General features: G+C 36.9%; 1 protein-coding gene across 1 annotated transcript; it reads right to left on the bottom strand.

The window, feature by feature from the left end:
- Positions 1-79: 79 nt before the first annotated feature.
- On the bottom strand, positions 80-13898 carry LOC107759904 (putative transcription elongation factor SPT5 homolog 1). Its single transcript, XM_075232976.1, has 22 exons — positions 13301-13898; positions 7090-7328; positions 6835-6981; positions 6555-6713; positions 6392-6475; positions 6037-6107; positions 5597-5951; positions 5327-5482; positions 5137-5234; positions 4996-5044; positions 4773-4925; positions 4537-4680; positions 4327-4423; positions 3980-4138; positions 3679-3727; positions 3511-3605; positions 3347-3416; positions 2823-2877; positions 2623-2740; positions 2379-2522; positions 1250-1350; positions 80-440 (listed from the first exon to the last, which is right to left on the bottom strand). Exons 1-22 carry the CDS (start codon positions 13620-13622, stop codon positions 195-197), a joined length of 3111 nt encoding a protein of 1036 aa, XP_075089077.1. The 5' UTR covers positions 13623-13898; the 3' UTR covers positions 80-194.
- Positions 13899-17276: the final 3378 nt, after the last annotated feature.

The following is a 17276-nucleotide window of genomic DNA, read 5'->3' as shown; positions in this document are numbered from 1 at the left end:
TTCTTTTGAAATGCATTTATACCGTCCTTCCATACGTAACAGACCATTGAACAAAAGGACAGTAACTCTGAAGGAAAGATTTACACATAAAGATTGAGCCTTGAACTCATGATTAGCATAACATGAAAAATATGATACAAATGCAAACTATTGCTATTGACCACAACGTGCTCGCTAACTAGAATTGATAGTCCCTATGCATGCGCTAACTTCGCCAAAAGTACCATGTCTAAAATTTTAACATCAAGAGTATCATCAACCTTTACAATCCCGTCAGTGCCATCAACACCAATAAGCTTACCAGTGGCACCACGTTGGGGACCACCCATGATCTTGATCTTATCCGACTTTTTTGGTACAACTATCTCAATTTCAGTTGGGTGTACAATGATAGTGTCACCATTGCCGCTCGATCCAAGACCAACGCTACAAGAACCATCCTGTTCCGGCGGCAAGTTAAAGAATGTAGGATTAATTTCCGCGGAAAAAGACAAATTATTCTCCTTCAAAAGGAGGTTTTAACTAGGGTACCAAGAAGCAGAAGAAAAAACCTCTTGAAGTCTGATCAATGCAATCAGTCAATCATCTTCACAGGATATGCATAACAAGTGCACATGTTGGTATGATATGACATGTGTAGCCATTAACATACTTTTATATAAGCTAAAAAAAAGTCTGCTTAACTTTGTTGGCTTGTATATATATATTACTGATGGCGGAAGAAAATATAAAAAGAAATGGCTTTAAAAAAAACATCTCATGATCTCATCAAAGTTGAAGCTTGAACAGTTTAATGAATTTAAATGCTTGAAAGTTTTGAATATTTTATGGTAATAGAATGATATCAATCATTTTGATACGACTCGAGAGTAAGAAAATTGGAGCAGATGTTATATTACAAAGTTCAAGATCTAATCCAGCAAAATCAGAGATGATTAACATTCATTCTTCTAACATGAACATCGAACCAGCAATTAAAAGGTATGAATTCAACTACAAATATAAATTATAAGTTCGCCATTTTCACTACCATTGCCTAGGATACCTTGAATAAATATTTAATAATCACTTCCCAAATTAATATTTACACGTTGAATGCATCTGCTTGGGAAGTGGTTAAGAGGTTTCTATGCCCTTCCCAAAGATAACACCCTCTACATGTTAATATTTATCACATGCACACCCATGTCATAGTTTATGAAGCAAATGCCTTCTAAAGGGAAGCCAAATCATCATAGGATATACATACCGCTAGCACGTCATGGACAACTCCAGTGACAGTATCATCATTGGACTTCCGTACATTGACCAAGATATCAGGCAAGAGCCAAGGACCTTCAGTATCCCCACCTGCAATTACAAAGTTACCAACCATTGCTGAAAGTTGAAAACAGCATTATCTAACACTCTACTAGACGAGAAGAGTGAAGTTGCACGGGAGTATCAATCAAGGATAAGACAGGTTCTCCAACTAACCATCAAACAAATCCAGTTACAATGATGTTATGATTTACATTTGGGGGCTCACATTTGACTATGGAAATGCATCATCATTAATATCAGACATTTTCATGCAACTCTCTTCCTACCGTATAACAGGTAAAACACAAGCCAATAAAGTAAAAGTTTGTATAGAACTATCCAAGAGAATCCAGATTTATATATATTTTCTATAACCATGGTATCCGGGCCAGCTACGGCGCAACTCAACTAATTCCACGGGATACCTGCCACCTCCCACCAGCAACAACCAAGAGAATCCACATATATTGAATTTACCCAACTATACACCCAAAGCTTAAATAATAAGATGCATCTGCAATAATGAACAGCATTACACGTCATTCTCCTCTATGCCTAAAGCTTCAAGCTGTAAATACACAACTGTCAGGACTTCTTTGTATTAGCCACAGTGATTTTGATTAATATTAGAGCAATTTTCACATTAATAATCAACAAATATCACTGTGAATATGCAAAAATTTAGCACATTAAGCTAAAAGACAAATTTTCAATCTAATACTGCAACGGTCTACTACTGAAACACACACTATAAATACCATCAAAAACATGGAAGACAGCTACACGCTAAAACATTGAAGTAAAATGCATGAACATGAATTACAACGCCCACTAGTTCATCCTTCGGAAAGTGGAAACGCTGATCTCAATAAAATGTTTTATTTTCCTAGAATGTAAGAGATTATGGGTAAAAATAACTAATTCTGCAGCGATCACAAGTTCACCAGCTCAATAGAATAAAATGTTTTTCATTTGATCTTTCATATTATAGTAAATTCTTTTTTGAATGAAGATATATTATAGTAATTTGTAATTCCAAAAGATACACAAACTATGGTGTTGAGCAGGGGACTCACCTCCTACAGGTGACATCATATCCAGCCCACCACTTCCAGGAGTCATTGGCTGCCCGCCTGGAGTACCAGGTATATATGCTGAGCTCGGTGTCATTGGTGGTTGTCCACCAGGAGTTGACGGCAAGTAAGGACTTGGAGCATTAGCTATATGGAATAAAGGAAAATGGCATTATTTTCTCCAACAAGGACCTGAAAAAGACGATGTAATAGGTTTTCACTCCTGTAAACGGAAACTGTTCATTACCATATGCAGAACCATTGTCTCTTGGGGTCCCAGCATCACTGTAATTACCGCTGGGAGTGTTGGTCCAACCAGAACCAGGAGTAGGTGCTTCATAAGCCCTTGAACGAGGGCTAGATGGCTGAAACATGAAGGAAGCGTCATAATCACATTAAAAGAGAAAACTTCATTTTATATGGAAATAAAGTGGAAAGAGTGAAAACCTGATATTGCGGACTTGACCCCCAGGAAGCAGGGTTTCCTTCTTCCCAATCATCCCTGGTATTTTGCCATGCAACCATTTAATATCAAGAGAATGGAATTGCAACTCACTAAATCTATGACAGTAAAAGCAACAAACTGAAATAGCAAGACTAATCTAAAGGGAGAGCATGTCACTTAAAAGTGTAATCATGAACACAAATGAAGACCAAAAATCAGCACTCACTATCTAGCTAACACACACAGGCTTTCAAGTTCAAGACCAAATCCGATCCTCACCCCTTTATATACAAAGAAAAGAATTTCAGCCATACAAAGAGGAGAAAGTCACACATCAAAGTACATGGACAGATCCCTGTTTCCATAATGTCATACTTCAAGTAAAGAAAAAGCTCTTTTTCATTTCTTCAAACCTGAGATCAATTAGTTCATGTCACGTAAGAACTAGACAGATACATGGCCTTCACTACTTCAATTTTCAAAAGCTTAAGCCATTTGGATTGTTTTCGCCAGTGATACAACATACCTAGGCGGACTCATTGGATTCCATGCTCTGTCACGCATTGGCGTCCTCATACCATCATGGATAGGTGTTGCTGTAGAGGAAATTGATGAAAAGAGATAAAGTCAAACAAGTGGGAAAAAAAGAAATGAAAAACACCATTGAAACATGGCAGCAGAAAAATGGACCTCCAGGATCTCTCATAGGTGTCATAAATGGGTGGAGTGGAGTCCTTGAAGGATGTGATGGTGTTTCACTTCCCAAACCATATCTAGATGGTTCCCTATAATAAACAGAACAACAGTAAGATGGTGAACACTCAATAACTCAAAGTTTGCAATCGGAAATATACTTACCGGAATGGTGTTGTCACGTTAACATTATCCGCAATATGATTGCGATCAACTGCAGGAAACATTGCAGTCAGCAAAGAATGTAAGCATTCAAAACTTGGGGGAAAAAAAGGAAATTTCTGCCTAAATTTGGATGATTCTGTCCAAAACGCAGATTCAGCAAAGTCTCCCTCCACAAAAATTACAAAAAGGGTTCTTTGTTTATAATGAATCACTTTTGGTCCCCCAACCCCCAACCCCCACCCCAAAACCAAAAAAGGAAAAAATAAATGAGGGCAATTACTGACATTGAAGAAACACTTGCCTGTAACAACTTTCATCTGGGCTTCCAGTTCAACACGGACTGAAGTTCCTTTGATATCTTTAACACGCCCCTTACAACCTTTAAATGGCCCAAGACGAATTTTCACATCTGCACCAACTAAAGCATCATGCCCTCTTCCACCTCTATGCCCTCTTCCATCTAGAGCACACAAAACATAAAAGTTCAAAGACTAATGATTAAACGGAAAACAGCAAAATAAAGATCACAAATGTAACAAATAGCATTTAATATAATAGCCAGATGATCAGATGGACTCCGCAGGGGGGAATAAAATTTAAAAAGAAATAACCTAAAACATCAAGATAGCACCATTATCATAAACTTACAGCTCATAGGTGGGCCACCTCTAAAAGATCTTGTTGGAGATTGAGGAGCACGTGGTGGAGTTCTGAGATTCGCAAATCTTGATGAGAAGGGGTTACCCTAGAGGAGTTCCATTGCAAGCACAAAATTCAGCCCGCAAGACAATAGTTAAGATAGAATTGAAAAATCAAAAGCGAGCTCAAACTTCCAGAAGCAAGAAAATACAGACATACATTTCGATCACCATTTGCCCGCGAGCCACCAATCAACACACAAGATTGAGTTTTGGCACAAATATAACCAGCATGCTCAAGGTGATGGCGATCATAAATAAAAACAATTCCTCTGAAGATGTGTTCTACAGGACCTTGTTTTCCCTACAAGTAACAGGAATGGTTATGATGAAAACAAACACCATGTATGAACAATGTTAGTAACAAGAAAATCTTTTGAAACGCCAATTACTCACTTTGCAAGGACCCTCGAGAACTTTTACCACGTCTTTCACCGCTAACTGGTTCTTAAACCGATCTTGGGCATTCCCTTTCTTCTCAATTTTCCCTTTGATCTCTCTAAGTCTAACAAGTGCTACCTCAGGTCTATCAGGTACACCCTTAAGGACCTATAATATCACTCAAATGTGAGCAACACAATTAACAAAATAATTCCCACCTCAAAATTATAGTATTCACCTGGAAGGCTTCACTGTCTACACGTATAATCACGCCAAAACTCTTATTGCTGCACAAAAAGTAATCAATTCAGAAAATTAGCTATTGGTTCGAAAAGGACTAAACTGTTTAATGTTACTCTTATAACAAGAAAGTGCTTACTCTAGTATTACAAGGTCATGGAGCTCATATTCCCCAATACGAGTGAGACCAGATGTTACTTCAGAGCTCTCAACAACATTATCAGCAAATACACGGAGCTGCAGATATAAAAAAAACATATGGTATATATCAGCATTATTCTGAAGGACTTCAGATTAGAGACTCAAATTACCAGACTTCCTCAACTTACAAGCTCCTTGGTTGTATCTGATACCAAGTTTACCACATGCCCCTCAACAGAAACAACCATACCGGTTGCACCTTCAGATGAACCAGATATTACTTTCACGTGATTTCCGGGCTCAAAGTACTTGCAGAGCTCTCTGTCACTAACAGCCAGAGTATCCTGCCAAAGTCAGGGAAACATGATGAAAAATATAGTACTCGTTCCTTCTGAGACACTTGATGAATGAATGACACATATTTAACACGTATTTAAAGAAGGGGGAATACTATCCACCTGAAGATCTTTCACACTTGGTCTGATATGAACAGTATTTTCCTCAACTTTCTCAACACATCCTTTCAAGTTCTTGAGATCCCCCTTTACCACAATAACGCGGTCACCCTTCATAAAGTGACCTTTCTTTCTGTTGGCAAACAAAGTAGATAGACTAGCCATATCACCATCCCCACCCTCACCAGGTTGGCGAAACTTCTCAAGTTCATCAAAACTTGGCTGTACGTTCATGGTGCTGATTGATTTCATTGCTACTGTCTTATATAAGAAACCATCTTTGAACAGCATACCTCCAATATTCTCAAAATAGTCACCTGACTGGTGTCGCTTACGCTCTACACGTATATTCATCTCTCTACAACAATGAGAAACAAATTCAACAGTTCTATATAGACCATGGGTTGTGCTCTTGCTGAAACAAGACACCAAGGAACAATTACCTAGCTTCATCAATATTCATAAAGCGTGGCGGAGGAATAAATGCCTTTTTCTTTTGAACTTCCCTTCCTTCCTACAAAAACAGTATCAACAAAAGCAAGGCGGCATATCAACTGGCTCTTAGGACATCAATATTTCTTTTGAACAGGTAAGCAAAAATTTTAGTAATGCTCTACAAAAGGTGTATAAGTCGGCCAGGTACTAACGATCCTGATAATGAGATTAGGAAGTAAAAAGGTTCTTACAACATTGACATTTAACAATCATGTATCTCAAGAATACTGAACCTATCAGTCTCTCCAGCCAAATAAAGACCTAGTAAATGTCAAAATACAAGAATCCATCAAGTAAACATACCAACTTGTTAGAGAGAGCCTGTAAGTCAATCCGTGGAATTAATTTTACAGTGACCCTCTGTGTGTCATAATATACATCCACAACCTACAAAGCAGAATCGTTGAATGTCAGATGAGACGTCAAATTTACTCATTGAAACACATAATGTAGAGTACTGGACAACCTTCGCAAGGTCTCCCTTGTAAGTTCCCGTCTTCATTCTGACCCAAGTATCCCTCGTAAGATCAACCGCTTTGCTTTCAACGGAAAGGACATCAGTCATCTCTTTGATAGGAACTAGTGTTACTTTTTGGGCATATATACTGCGCATACCCTTGCAAGCCTGTAGCAGCCAGCGTACATATAATCGGTTATTGTTACTCAACAGACGCATTATGTTGTATGGAACATTAATGCTGTAATTTGAGTCATAACAATGCATAATGTATCCTCTTATAATGTACCTCCCTCACGTGGGCTTCTTTGTCTGCTTCTATGTATATATAGCCCTGAAGATGATCAAGGGCTACAACTGATCGAATTTGCAATTCTGATCCTCTATCAATCGCCTTTTGCATTAGGCAAACAGCGACCTCCCTCTCATGACCAATCTACAAAATACGATGTAGAAATAAATTAGAAGATTAAATGTTTAAGGTTAAAAACAAAAAACAAAAAGATAAGATGCTGAACTCTAAGGTAGCCTGCCAATATCATACCCCACATTTCACTATCCACAGCTTAGGATCCCTGACAGATGGCAAGAGAGCTTGCTGCTCAACTTCTGTTGCTTCCTCATCATACTCCACATGAGCTGACCTCGCATATCTTTGCTGAATGCTTCTCGTAAGCTCCTCAAGGTCTTCTTCTTGGTCATCATGTGGCAACATCCGGTGACGATATTCACGTCTGGCACCATCCTCATCAGGTATCTCCGCTCCACCATCTACTATGAAATCTGCAAACCGAAAAATCTAACAATCAACACCAACCAAAAGAAGCTATGCACGGAGAGATATAGAAGAATAGAAAACGCTCAAACCTATTAACATTAATTAACAACAAAGTGTCTGATAGGTTCATTCTAGACAGACAAATTCACGCCCCACTAGCTTGGAACTCAAAAACTGGAAAACAAAATTCAGCAACCACAAAGTGGACTGCACATAAACTATATGGAGTATTTCCTACTGAAGATTTCCCTGAGCTGACGCCACTGTCTACAAAAGTTAAACAAGAGAGGATGTGTCTCAAATAATTTCCTTTTCAGCCAATGGTGTTAAATCTAACCAAACCATTTGGCTGCTGCAGAGAGGATCTGTGTCAAATAATTTCCTTTCAGCCAATGGTAAATATAACCAAACCATCTGATCCCAGACTCAGTTTCGTGAGGAACATTTCAGCAAAAAATTCTCTTTAACCACGACCTAGACATGTTTTAACGGCCAAGCAATCCGGGACAACTGTCTCAAACTATTAGCAAAAGTAAGTCACCACGCTCATTGCGCAACCCTTTTTAGAGTTTCTCCTATATCAAGGTTGAGGTTCCCAAAGTTTCGTACGTTCACCTCAAGAAAGCAACTATCCAACCTCTACAAGAAATCACCTCATCAAAATCCAGTTCAGACACTATATATAAACCAATTTTCAATGTTTACCATTCCCAACATACGCTTTTCCTTTCTTTTCCAATGGTTATGACAATATCTAGCTTATGCCAATAATAATATTAAAAGAAATAGCTAAAACTATCGCACCACCATTCAATAGGTTCTAGAAGATAATAATCTGACGGTTGTGCATGAATTCTAGGAAAAAGTGCATTAGATGAACATTTGTTTATAATGTCGAATTAGAAAAGGCAATCCGGTGCACTACGCTCCCTTTATGTCCGGGTCTAGGGGAGGACCGGACCACATCGGGTTTTATTGTACGCGGTCTCACCTTGCTTTCTGCATGAGGTTGTTCCCACAGCTTGAACCCAGTGACCTCCGAGTCACACGACGACAAATTTTACCATTGTGCCAACGCACTACTATATTACATCTTTAGGAGATATGATCTATTTGAAACTCTCATATTGGTAGTGTGAAAAGCTTATCTTTAATAAAATGAGATTTTGCACATTAAACATGTTACATTTATGTGCAAGAAACCAATGAGTTAGGAAAGAAAGCAATATGGTTTGTTTGTGAGTTGATTATATTTCTGGAAGCAGATGTCCACATTCATATTTTCATGTTTAATTTCCATATCTGATAGATTCCAAGAGAAATTCTTTTGAAAATTTTAGGGGTACTCAAATATTTATAAGTTATCAAGAATACACTCAACTCTATTCTTGGTAAAGTGTCCAAAGGTTTCTCTCTTTTTCTTTTTCCTTTTTTTTTTTTGACATAATGGTAGATATTTCTCTGTCTGTCTCCCTTTTAATCCCTGTCTATCTGTATCATTACACATTCAAATGCTTGGACTCATTGGTCTATTGTATCTTGCTCTTCCAGAGGTACAGTATGGAAATGTGCTTTGTAGCTTTTAACCATGTGGTGGTGGTTAATGTTAGTTTTCAACTGCCAAAGACGAAACTGATTAGCTGCAAATTTATCACATGTAAGCAAATTAGGCATTCTTCCCTCTTCTTTCTAGATTGTACATAATATGTCAAAATATTGAGACGATAATGTTTTAAACTCATTGTGACCTTTGTGAGAGTGCATTTAGCCATTTAGCCAAACTCATAATTATGTAAATTGAGTCACCAATACTACAGCTTCGACGATCACCCACAATTTCGTGCGACCTAATCTATTGCCACGATCTGCTATTTCGTATCACTTTGGGGCGCTAATGTTGCCCATTCAGTCAGATCACAGGATTGCTCTATATCCTGATTTAGCAATCATTTTATCTCATAAAATGCAAACAAAAAGTTGTCTTATTAACTTCCTCTGTGACCAGAGAGAGGATGGTATCAGGGATCTCACCTTCAAGCAGTGAACTACCTTTTCTAGGGACAAGTTTATTTTCCAGTTACTCAATATCGAATGGTGTGAAGCAACTTCACCATCCAATTGATTCCCTAAAATCTGATTACAGAAGGCAAACTAGGACAGGTTGATTGATCCAGGCAACCATACATGAATTCTGCCACCAGAGGTTAGCTCAATTGGCAAATCAACTTTGGTATGTAAGTGGAGAAGGGTAGAGGGGCAAGTCCATCATCCTCGAGTTTCGGAGGCTTCAGTTGGCCCAAAGGGTCGGCTCTAGATGAATTTCTCGGTCATCAAAGAACAAAATGTTACATGGATTCTAAGAGAAAGACATATCTGCAATTTCAGCTAATTATGCACTGCTAATTGAAATATTATCGACACACTCTTTCTTGATAGGTAAATTATAATATTGGTCTATGGTCTAAGGGGATGATACATGTATATACCCATGTAATATAGACACCGCAAAATGGTGTTCAAGTAAACCCAAATAAACACCCACATAAAACCCTCTTGCATCTGCTTGATGCCTTCTACTGAATCACTTACTTTATCAAAAAAACACCAACATAAAATCTGTACACAAACACCTAAGTGGTATTTGAACAAACCAAAAGACCAAACAAAAACAAAAGACAGTCCTTCGTACCCCCTTACAGAACTTAATTAGCCTTTTCACAATCAGTTGCAATGTTCTCTTTCTCCTTACCACATTAATTTGGACTGGTCTCACTTCATATGGCGCTTATTAAAATGTGTTTTCAATTCTCGAACCAGTGTCCTTTACTTTATGTCCCTGATATTTTAGTAACATTCTTTTCCGGGACCCCGGTAATTATGGCTTTGCCCTTTTGCTGACAATTATGCATGCATTTTGTTTTCTCTTGGACCTACTAAGCTTCAGATAAATCTACTCAGGGTACCCAATCTCAAAGCTCCATGGTCTTATCTTAAACTCAGTTTTCCCAAATAACCATAATCATAAATTCATAATAATAAGAGGCTAAGAGTAACGGTTTGATCTTCAATGTTGTCTTGTGAATTTTTGCAGATTCTTAGGTGCTTTATATAGCTTTACCTTAGCGGTCAGTCTTGGAAATGTCAAATATAAAATCCAGGGCTGCTTTTTTCTTTACTGTTTCCTCTTCTTTCAGTTTATTCTGCTCAAATTGGGACCTAATTTATCTCCAACACTTTATTCCTCTTTGTGAAACATGTGTTACTTCTTTTGCACTCTTATTCAACCTTTACCTTGTCTTGAGGGTTATTTAGTTTTTGCTACCAAATTTATAGGCAAAAAACCTCAATGATAAATCTAATGTAGTTTTTTCCTAATTTATCTAGAGTTGTTTCCTCTTTGCGAAACACGTGTTACTTCTTGCATACTCTTATTCAACCTTTGTACCTTGTCTTGAGGGGTCTATTTACTTCTTGCTACCAAATTTATAGGGAAGACACCTCAATGATAAATCTAATGTAATTTTTTTCCTAATTTATCTAAAGTAGTTTCCTCTTTGTGAAACATGTGCTACTTCTTGCCGACTCTTACGATCCGTTTGTCCATAAGAAATTTTTCCTTTTTTCCCGAACTCATCTTCAAATTATTGTTTGGTTATAAATTGGACAGAATTTTTGAAGATGAGCTTCAAGTTTGAAGAAGTGGTAAAGTAAACAATGTAGTTCCTCACAAACGTACAATATTTTTCCAAGTCAAATACATGTCCAAACACAATCTCAAATTTCAAATACATTTTCTCAACTCAACTTCAAAAATGACTTTTTTCAAATTTTACATTTTTCTATGTCCAAACGCCTGCTTATTCAACCTAAGTACCTTGTCTTTAACAGTTATTTATTTTTTGCTAACAAATTTATAAGTAAAACACCTCAATGATAAATCTATGTATCCTTCTCTATTTCCTGTTTTCTGTCCTTCAGCGTCCATCCTTGTTCTACAGTCAATAGACAAGAACTGTCTGCAACAAAATCCTTGTACTAACTACAGAAAAGCTGAATTTTCTTTCTCAGGTTATAGTTGCAGTCACATAATAGTTATGGATTACTGCCTTCTCCTTAATTCCTTTCCACACGCTTACACCATATTCCACTAGTCCCAATCCTCCTATACATCAGTAATAACAACTACGCCTCAGTCCAAGCAAGTTGGGGTCGGCGATATGAATCCTCATTCCTTCATTTAGCTCAACTCATCATCATTACCAAAATAAATAAAAATACAAGTAACCAATATATATAATGGTAATGGTAATGGTAATGATATTAATAACAATCACAATAACAATAGAAGTTTTCTATCCAGTCTAAAACATATTCCCAACTAGTAGGTATCACCTATACGGATTTTTCTCTTCCATTATGCCCTATCTTTAGCTAAGTCTATATCGATTCCAAGGATTTCTTTCGAGATAACTTCCTTCCATGTGATTTTAGGTATACCCCGTCCCTTTTCACGCACTCTCCCACCATGGTTTCACACCTACATACCGGTGCATCTATAGGTCGACGCCGGACATGACCAAACCATCTCAGGTGGCCTTCTCTCATTTTATTCTCAATGTGTGCTACTTGCACCTTCTAGTGAAAGTGGTCATTTTTTATCTTATCTTGTGTGACCGCACATCTATCTTAGCATTCGCATTTCTGCAACACTCATCTTGTGAATATGTTGAACTTTAGCAGCCCAACATTCACTACCATATAACATAATCGGTCTTATAGTTGTTCTATAGAACTTAACTTTCACCTTGATAGGCATCCCTCTATCATATAACACCCTGGTAGCACTTCTTCATTTCAACCATCCGGTTTTAATCCTATAGTAACATCTTCATCAATCATTCCATTTTATTGAAATAACGAGTCTAGATATCTACATTGTTTGCATTTTGGCACTGCAATTCCATCTAGTCTCACCTTAGCTTCGCTTTTCTCATGCTGACTAAACTTACAGTACATGAAATCAGTCTTACCTTTACTTATCTTAAAACCTTACTCTCTAAGGTGCTTCTCGATAACTCAAGCTTTCGATTGACACCCTCACTGGTTTCGTCAATTAGCACAATATTATCAACACATATCATACACCATGAGACCTCATCTTGTATTTTGTTGGTTAGCCCATTATATACATCAATGCTTGAACAAAACTACAAGCCCAAAATTTTATATTACAGCACCAGTCCTGGGCAAGTGAAACCTCTTCAACTTGCCATACACCAACTCTTGCCACATCTAACTTCCCTTGAAAAAACATCAGCAACTCTCTCTATTGCCACATCAACTATAGGTTATACTACATACTTTTTCTCACGCCTATGATTATTCATCACATATACTCGCCTATGGTATATACAAGCGCTCCACGTTTTCATATCACCAAAACAATATATAATCTCATTAAGGTGGTGGCTTTTGTATGCGGTTATCCCCTTTTTTCATTCAATAAAATTATTTACCTTATCAAAAAAAAAGGAGGTGGCGTTTTGTAGTCTCTATTGAAGAGGCTGAAGCTTTGTGAAATCAAGAATGAATTTGAACTTTGAACTTTGAGAAATTTTATTTTTTCAACTTGAAGTTGTGTCATAAGTTTCTCAAATCATCTTCTTCCACCGAAAAAACTATAACAATCCAAACACAACTTTAACTTCCACAAACTTTTTTCGGTTTCAATTTCAAATGATATTTTCCAACTTAAACTTCAAATAAATGTTCAAAGGAGCCCTAAATATCAAAGCAGAGCTCTCTCTACCTATCCTCCCAATCCTACTTCATCTGCTCATCCACAAATTTCAACAAAACACTATTTTCAATACATATTTATGAGAACTCTTCATTCTTCGATGCAGGCAAATTAGTAAATGAACAGAATAAAACAAATTAACGACCAAAATAAAACTGAATAGGTAGTAAGTCTAACCGTCTTCGCCTTCTTCCTCCTCCTCGTCCTCATCACTATCTACAGCAGCTTCGAGATCAAAAAATTCTGAACCAGTCCTCCTTTTAGGGCGTCGTCTACCGCCGCCGCCGCCGCCGCCATAATCCTCATCATCATCGTCTTCTTCTTCATCATCATCTTCCTCCGCTACGTCATCAATAAAATCCGATCTACGCCGTTTGCGTCCAGACTTTCCTCTATGATCATCTTCTTCTTCCTCCTCTTCGTCCTCCTCTTCGTACACGTCTTCCTCTTCCTCCTCCGGTTCCACGTCGTCATCGTCGTAGTCCCGTTGCCGCGGCATAGTGTGAATTCCGCCGAATTTGGAGAGTTTTGTGGAGTTATAGGGAGGTTTCGATAATCTGTGTAGGTGTAGATGTAGAGTATGGAGGGGTTCTCTGGGTGTATAGAGTAATGGAACCCTAGGTGAGAGGAGAAGATTTGAGAGTGAAAAGGGAAAATGGTGAGTGGCTGTGAGAGAGACAGTGCGTTTGGGCCTCTGAGTCTATTGGGCTCTATGTTTCTTTTCTCACAATTGGGCTCAATGTCGATAGCTAGCGACTCTTTTGGGGAAGTGCACAAATAGGAGAAATTGATATTGGGTGACGACATATAATAAGGAATTGGCAAATATTTGGACTTAGATTACGTTTGGCAAAGATAGCTCAAAAAAATTACCATTTTATAACCAATTCCCAAAAAACTTACTTCCCTATTTATTCCTCTCTCATTGTGTAGATATATTCCATTACACATATGGTCAGACCACAAATTCTTCTTCTTTCATCAATTTAGGTTTGTACTCGTTAAATTATATGAGTCTTTGTTTAGTCCATTCAAGAAATCACGTTCCATTTTCTTTATCTTTTTCAAAATTTTCCCAATTACTGAAGGTTTCTAATGGGTTATTCACAAGCCCTCGTGTTGTGAGAAAACCAAAAAACTGAAAACAATTGAGATTGAAAAGACCACTTTTGCTGATTTGATTTACAGATCTCTTTGTTAAACCTAACTTTTGGGCTATCGAGTGCAACTGTATTGTATTTCGTTTGATATCTTTTTTTAATTAAAAAATAGTTTTGATTTTAATCTTGTATATCTATGTATCTCTAGCATATATATTTGTATATATCCACAAGAAATATGTATCATACATTGAGATATACAAAGAAGAAAAATAAAATTTTGATATATATTGAGATATACAAAGAAAAAAATAAAATTCTGATATATATTTTGATATACAAAGAAGAAAAATTTAATATACACAACGAAGAAAAATAAACTTATGATATATATTTTGGTATACACATTATTTGATATGTTATATAACTCGATATACATATAATGTAATTATTTTTATTGTGACATACATTGATATAGCGACAATAATGAATTTTAAACAACTATATTTATAATTTTATATTTTAGATATAAAAGAAGGAAAATAAAATTTTAATATAACAAAGAAGAAAATTAAAATTGTGATATATATTTTGATATACACATTATTGGTATGATGTATATATTGGCTATGTGGCAAATATTTATAAATAGGGCTTTTTTCTGCTAATTATATAGGTACGTACCATGCCAAAGTCCCCACAAATAGCCATTCTTAGGACCTCACTTAGGCTCTAAAGGATCGCTTGGTAAGTAGGGTGGGAATTGGTATAGACAAGAATATCCCGATGGATTATTTGGCTTTATATTTCTTTGTTAGAAAGATGGAGAAATATCAATTTTCAGTTCACTAATCAACATTTAGCTATAATTTTAAGATTGTTTAGCTTTAGCCTCTTTTAAATAAGAATTTGGACAAAAAAATATCTCTTGATAAAGAAAGGCCAGCATAATATCTTGCAGTTCAAAACTTTTATATGATACTTGAAGTTTGAAATGTGAAATTCAAACTTGAACAAATTCATGAAGTTTGAACCTTTATCAATTTAACTCCATAAAAAATCATGGAGCGTGGTCCTTTATCAATTCGAGAATAAGATAGTTCAAGCTTTTACTTGAATAAGTTTCTAACTCCAAGACATTATCTTGGAGTTTCACTTTTTATAAGTTTCATAATGAATGATTTTATGGGTGGACTTTGAGAAAATAATTGAGTAATTTCATAGGTGGTACCTAAAGAAAATAACGGGCAATTTCATTTCGTAATGTACAAGAGAATATAAAACTAAAAAAATAGACACACTCAAGATGAAGGTGAACAACTGATAAGTGTGGATTTTAACCACTTATTAGTACCTTCTTGCTTTAGTTTTAGTCCGAAAGTATTGATTTTTATTCCCAAAACCAATAAATTTGTGCAAATTGTAAGAATATTGGAGAATTGGACCTTAATGAAGAAATCTAACTCAAAAAGGAGTGTTATGGCTCATAAGGCAAGAAGGAGTGCAGCAGATGATCGGGTCCAAGCCTGCACTACTATTGAGTAGCGAGGATGGTCGATGCAGTTTTACCCAACAAGGTCGGGATCGAATCCACAGGGAGTTAATTTATTTGGAGTTAGGTTTATCTAAGTAGAGATACGGGTTTTTATCTTAATTGCACTTCCACAAATGGTTGGTTTGTTTTCTACTTCTACTTTTATTCTATAGCATGCAGTATTTGAAACTAAGTACACTGTCAGCGGAATTCCAATCGCGGTTGCGCCAGTAATTTAGCGGCCGCGCATTTTTGACCCATAACCTAAGTAAAAGAGAGCAAATAATATGCTAAAATCCCTACTTATCAACTCCTCAAACTTAAGCGTTTGCTTGTCCTCAAGCAAACAAGGTAATTCCTACATCCACAAGAAAAAGAGGGGAAAATTTCAGTTGTCCGAAGGTGTCTTCATCAAGCATCAATTGAGACTAACAATTACCCTCAACACAAATGAATTATCAACAACACAAAATCTTTTGAGTACCATAGTTCTAATGCAACACTAGAGCATCAAGAGTTGACTGAATTCGCCAAGGAAACTCGCTCTATTACGTAGGTCGCTGTGGAACTCAAACTCTTTCTCCTCTACTTTTCATAAGCAAATCTCACTTAAGAATTGGTGCACTCAAGACAAGGATTGTGAAGAAGTACACTCATCTCTCACAAGGGAATGTCACAAGTCCGGTTCTAAGTACCATAAGCTTGCCCCTTATGTGAATTACCACTAATGTAAGCTCACTCAAGTCGAAATCATATAGGGCTTTTGCAGGAATGTAATAAAGGCTTTTGGATCAAGGTAGGATTTATCGGTCTATGAAGGTTTCATCTTTCGTTAAGCACTTCATTTTCTCATTTCGACTCACACTTTCTTGACTCTTTGAGTCATTTTCTTCTTCATTAGGGGAACTAGAGAGACACAATGTCACTCTTTCTTGTTCATGATGATCATTTTTCTTATTTTCTAATCATTCCATGCCTTTCATTGAATCCCTTCACTTTTCTATCTTATTCACTTTCTTTTTGGCTTTTCTTTCTTTTCTTTTGCCTGCTCTTTTCTTCATGTTGTACCTTTTATCACTTTCACATTCCTCGTCTCTCCCCTAAATTTATGCTTTTTCCAATATTCTAAGGAAAGATTGGGTGCCAAGAGAGGGTCATTATAGAACGGATAAAGGCTTGTATCATGATTATTGAAAGAAAAAGGGCTTCGGCTCAACGGGGTTGACTAGGGGTATCAAGTGGGCTATGGATGCTTTCAAGTTTCAAATTGGATCAAGGAGAGCCTATAATCATTTCTCAAGTCGAGCTACACTTAGAATTTCGCCTAGACAAACATTCAGGGCAAATTCTAGACTTATTGGCACGTGACTTGGACTTGCAATTCAATACCTCACCTCAAAAGCTGTTGGATTGCTAAAGAGAACAGAGTCGGGGGCCCTCTAGCTAAGATTGAGCATCACAAATGGCTCCAAGAAGCCACTCGATGATTGTTTAGTCAACACAACAGTCTAAAGGTCGC

The sequence above is a fragment of the Nicotiana tabacum genome, chromosome 16, assembly GCF_000715075.1.
Source record: "Nicotiana tabacum cultivar K326 chromosome 16, ASM71507v2, whole genome shotgun sequence".
NCBI classification, from domain to species: domain Eukaryota; kingdom Viridiplantae; phylum Streptophyta; class Magnoliopsida; order Solanales; family Solanaceae; genus Nicotiana; species Nicotiana tabacum.
This window is presented reverse-complemented; position numbering and strand designations above follow the sequence as displayed.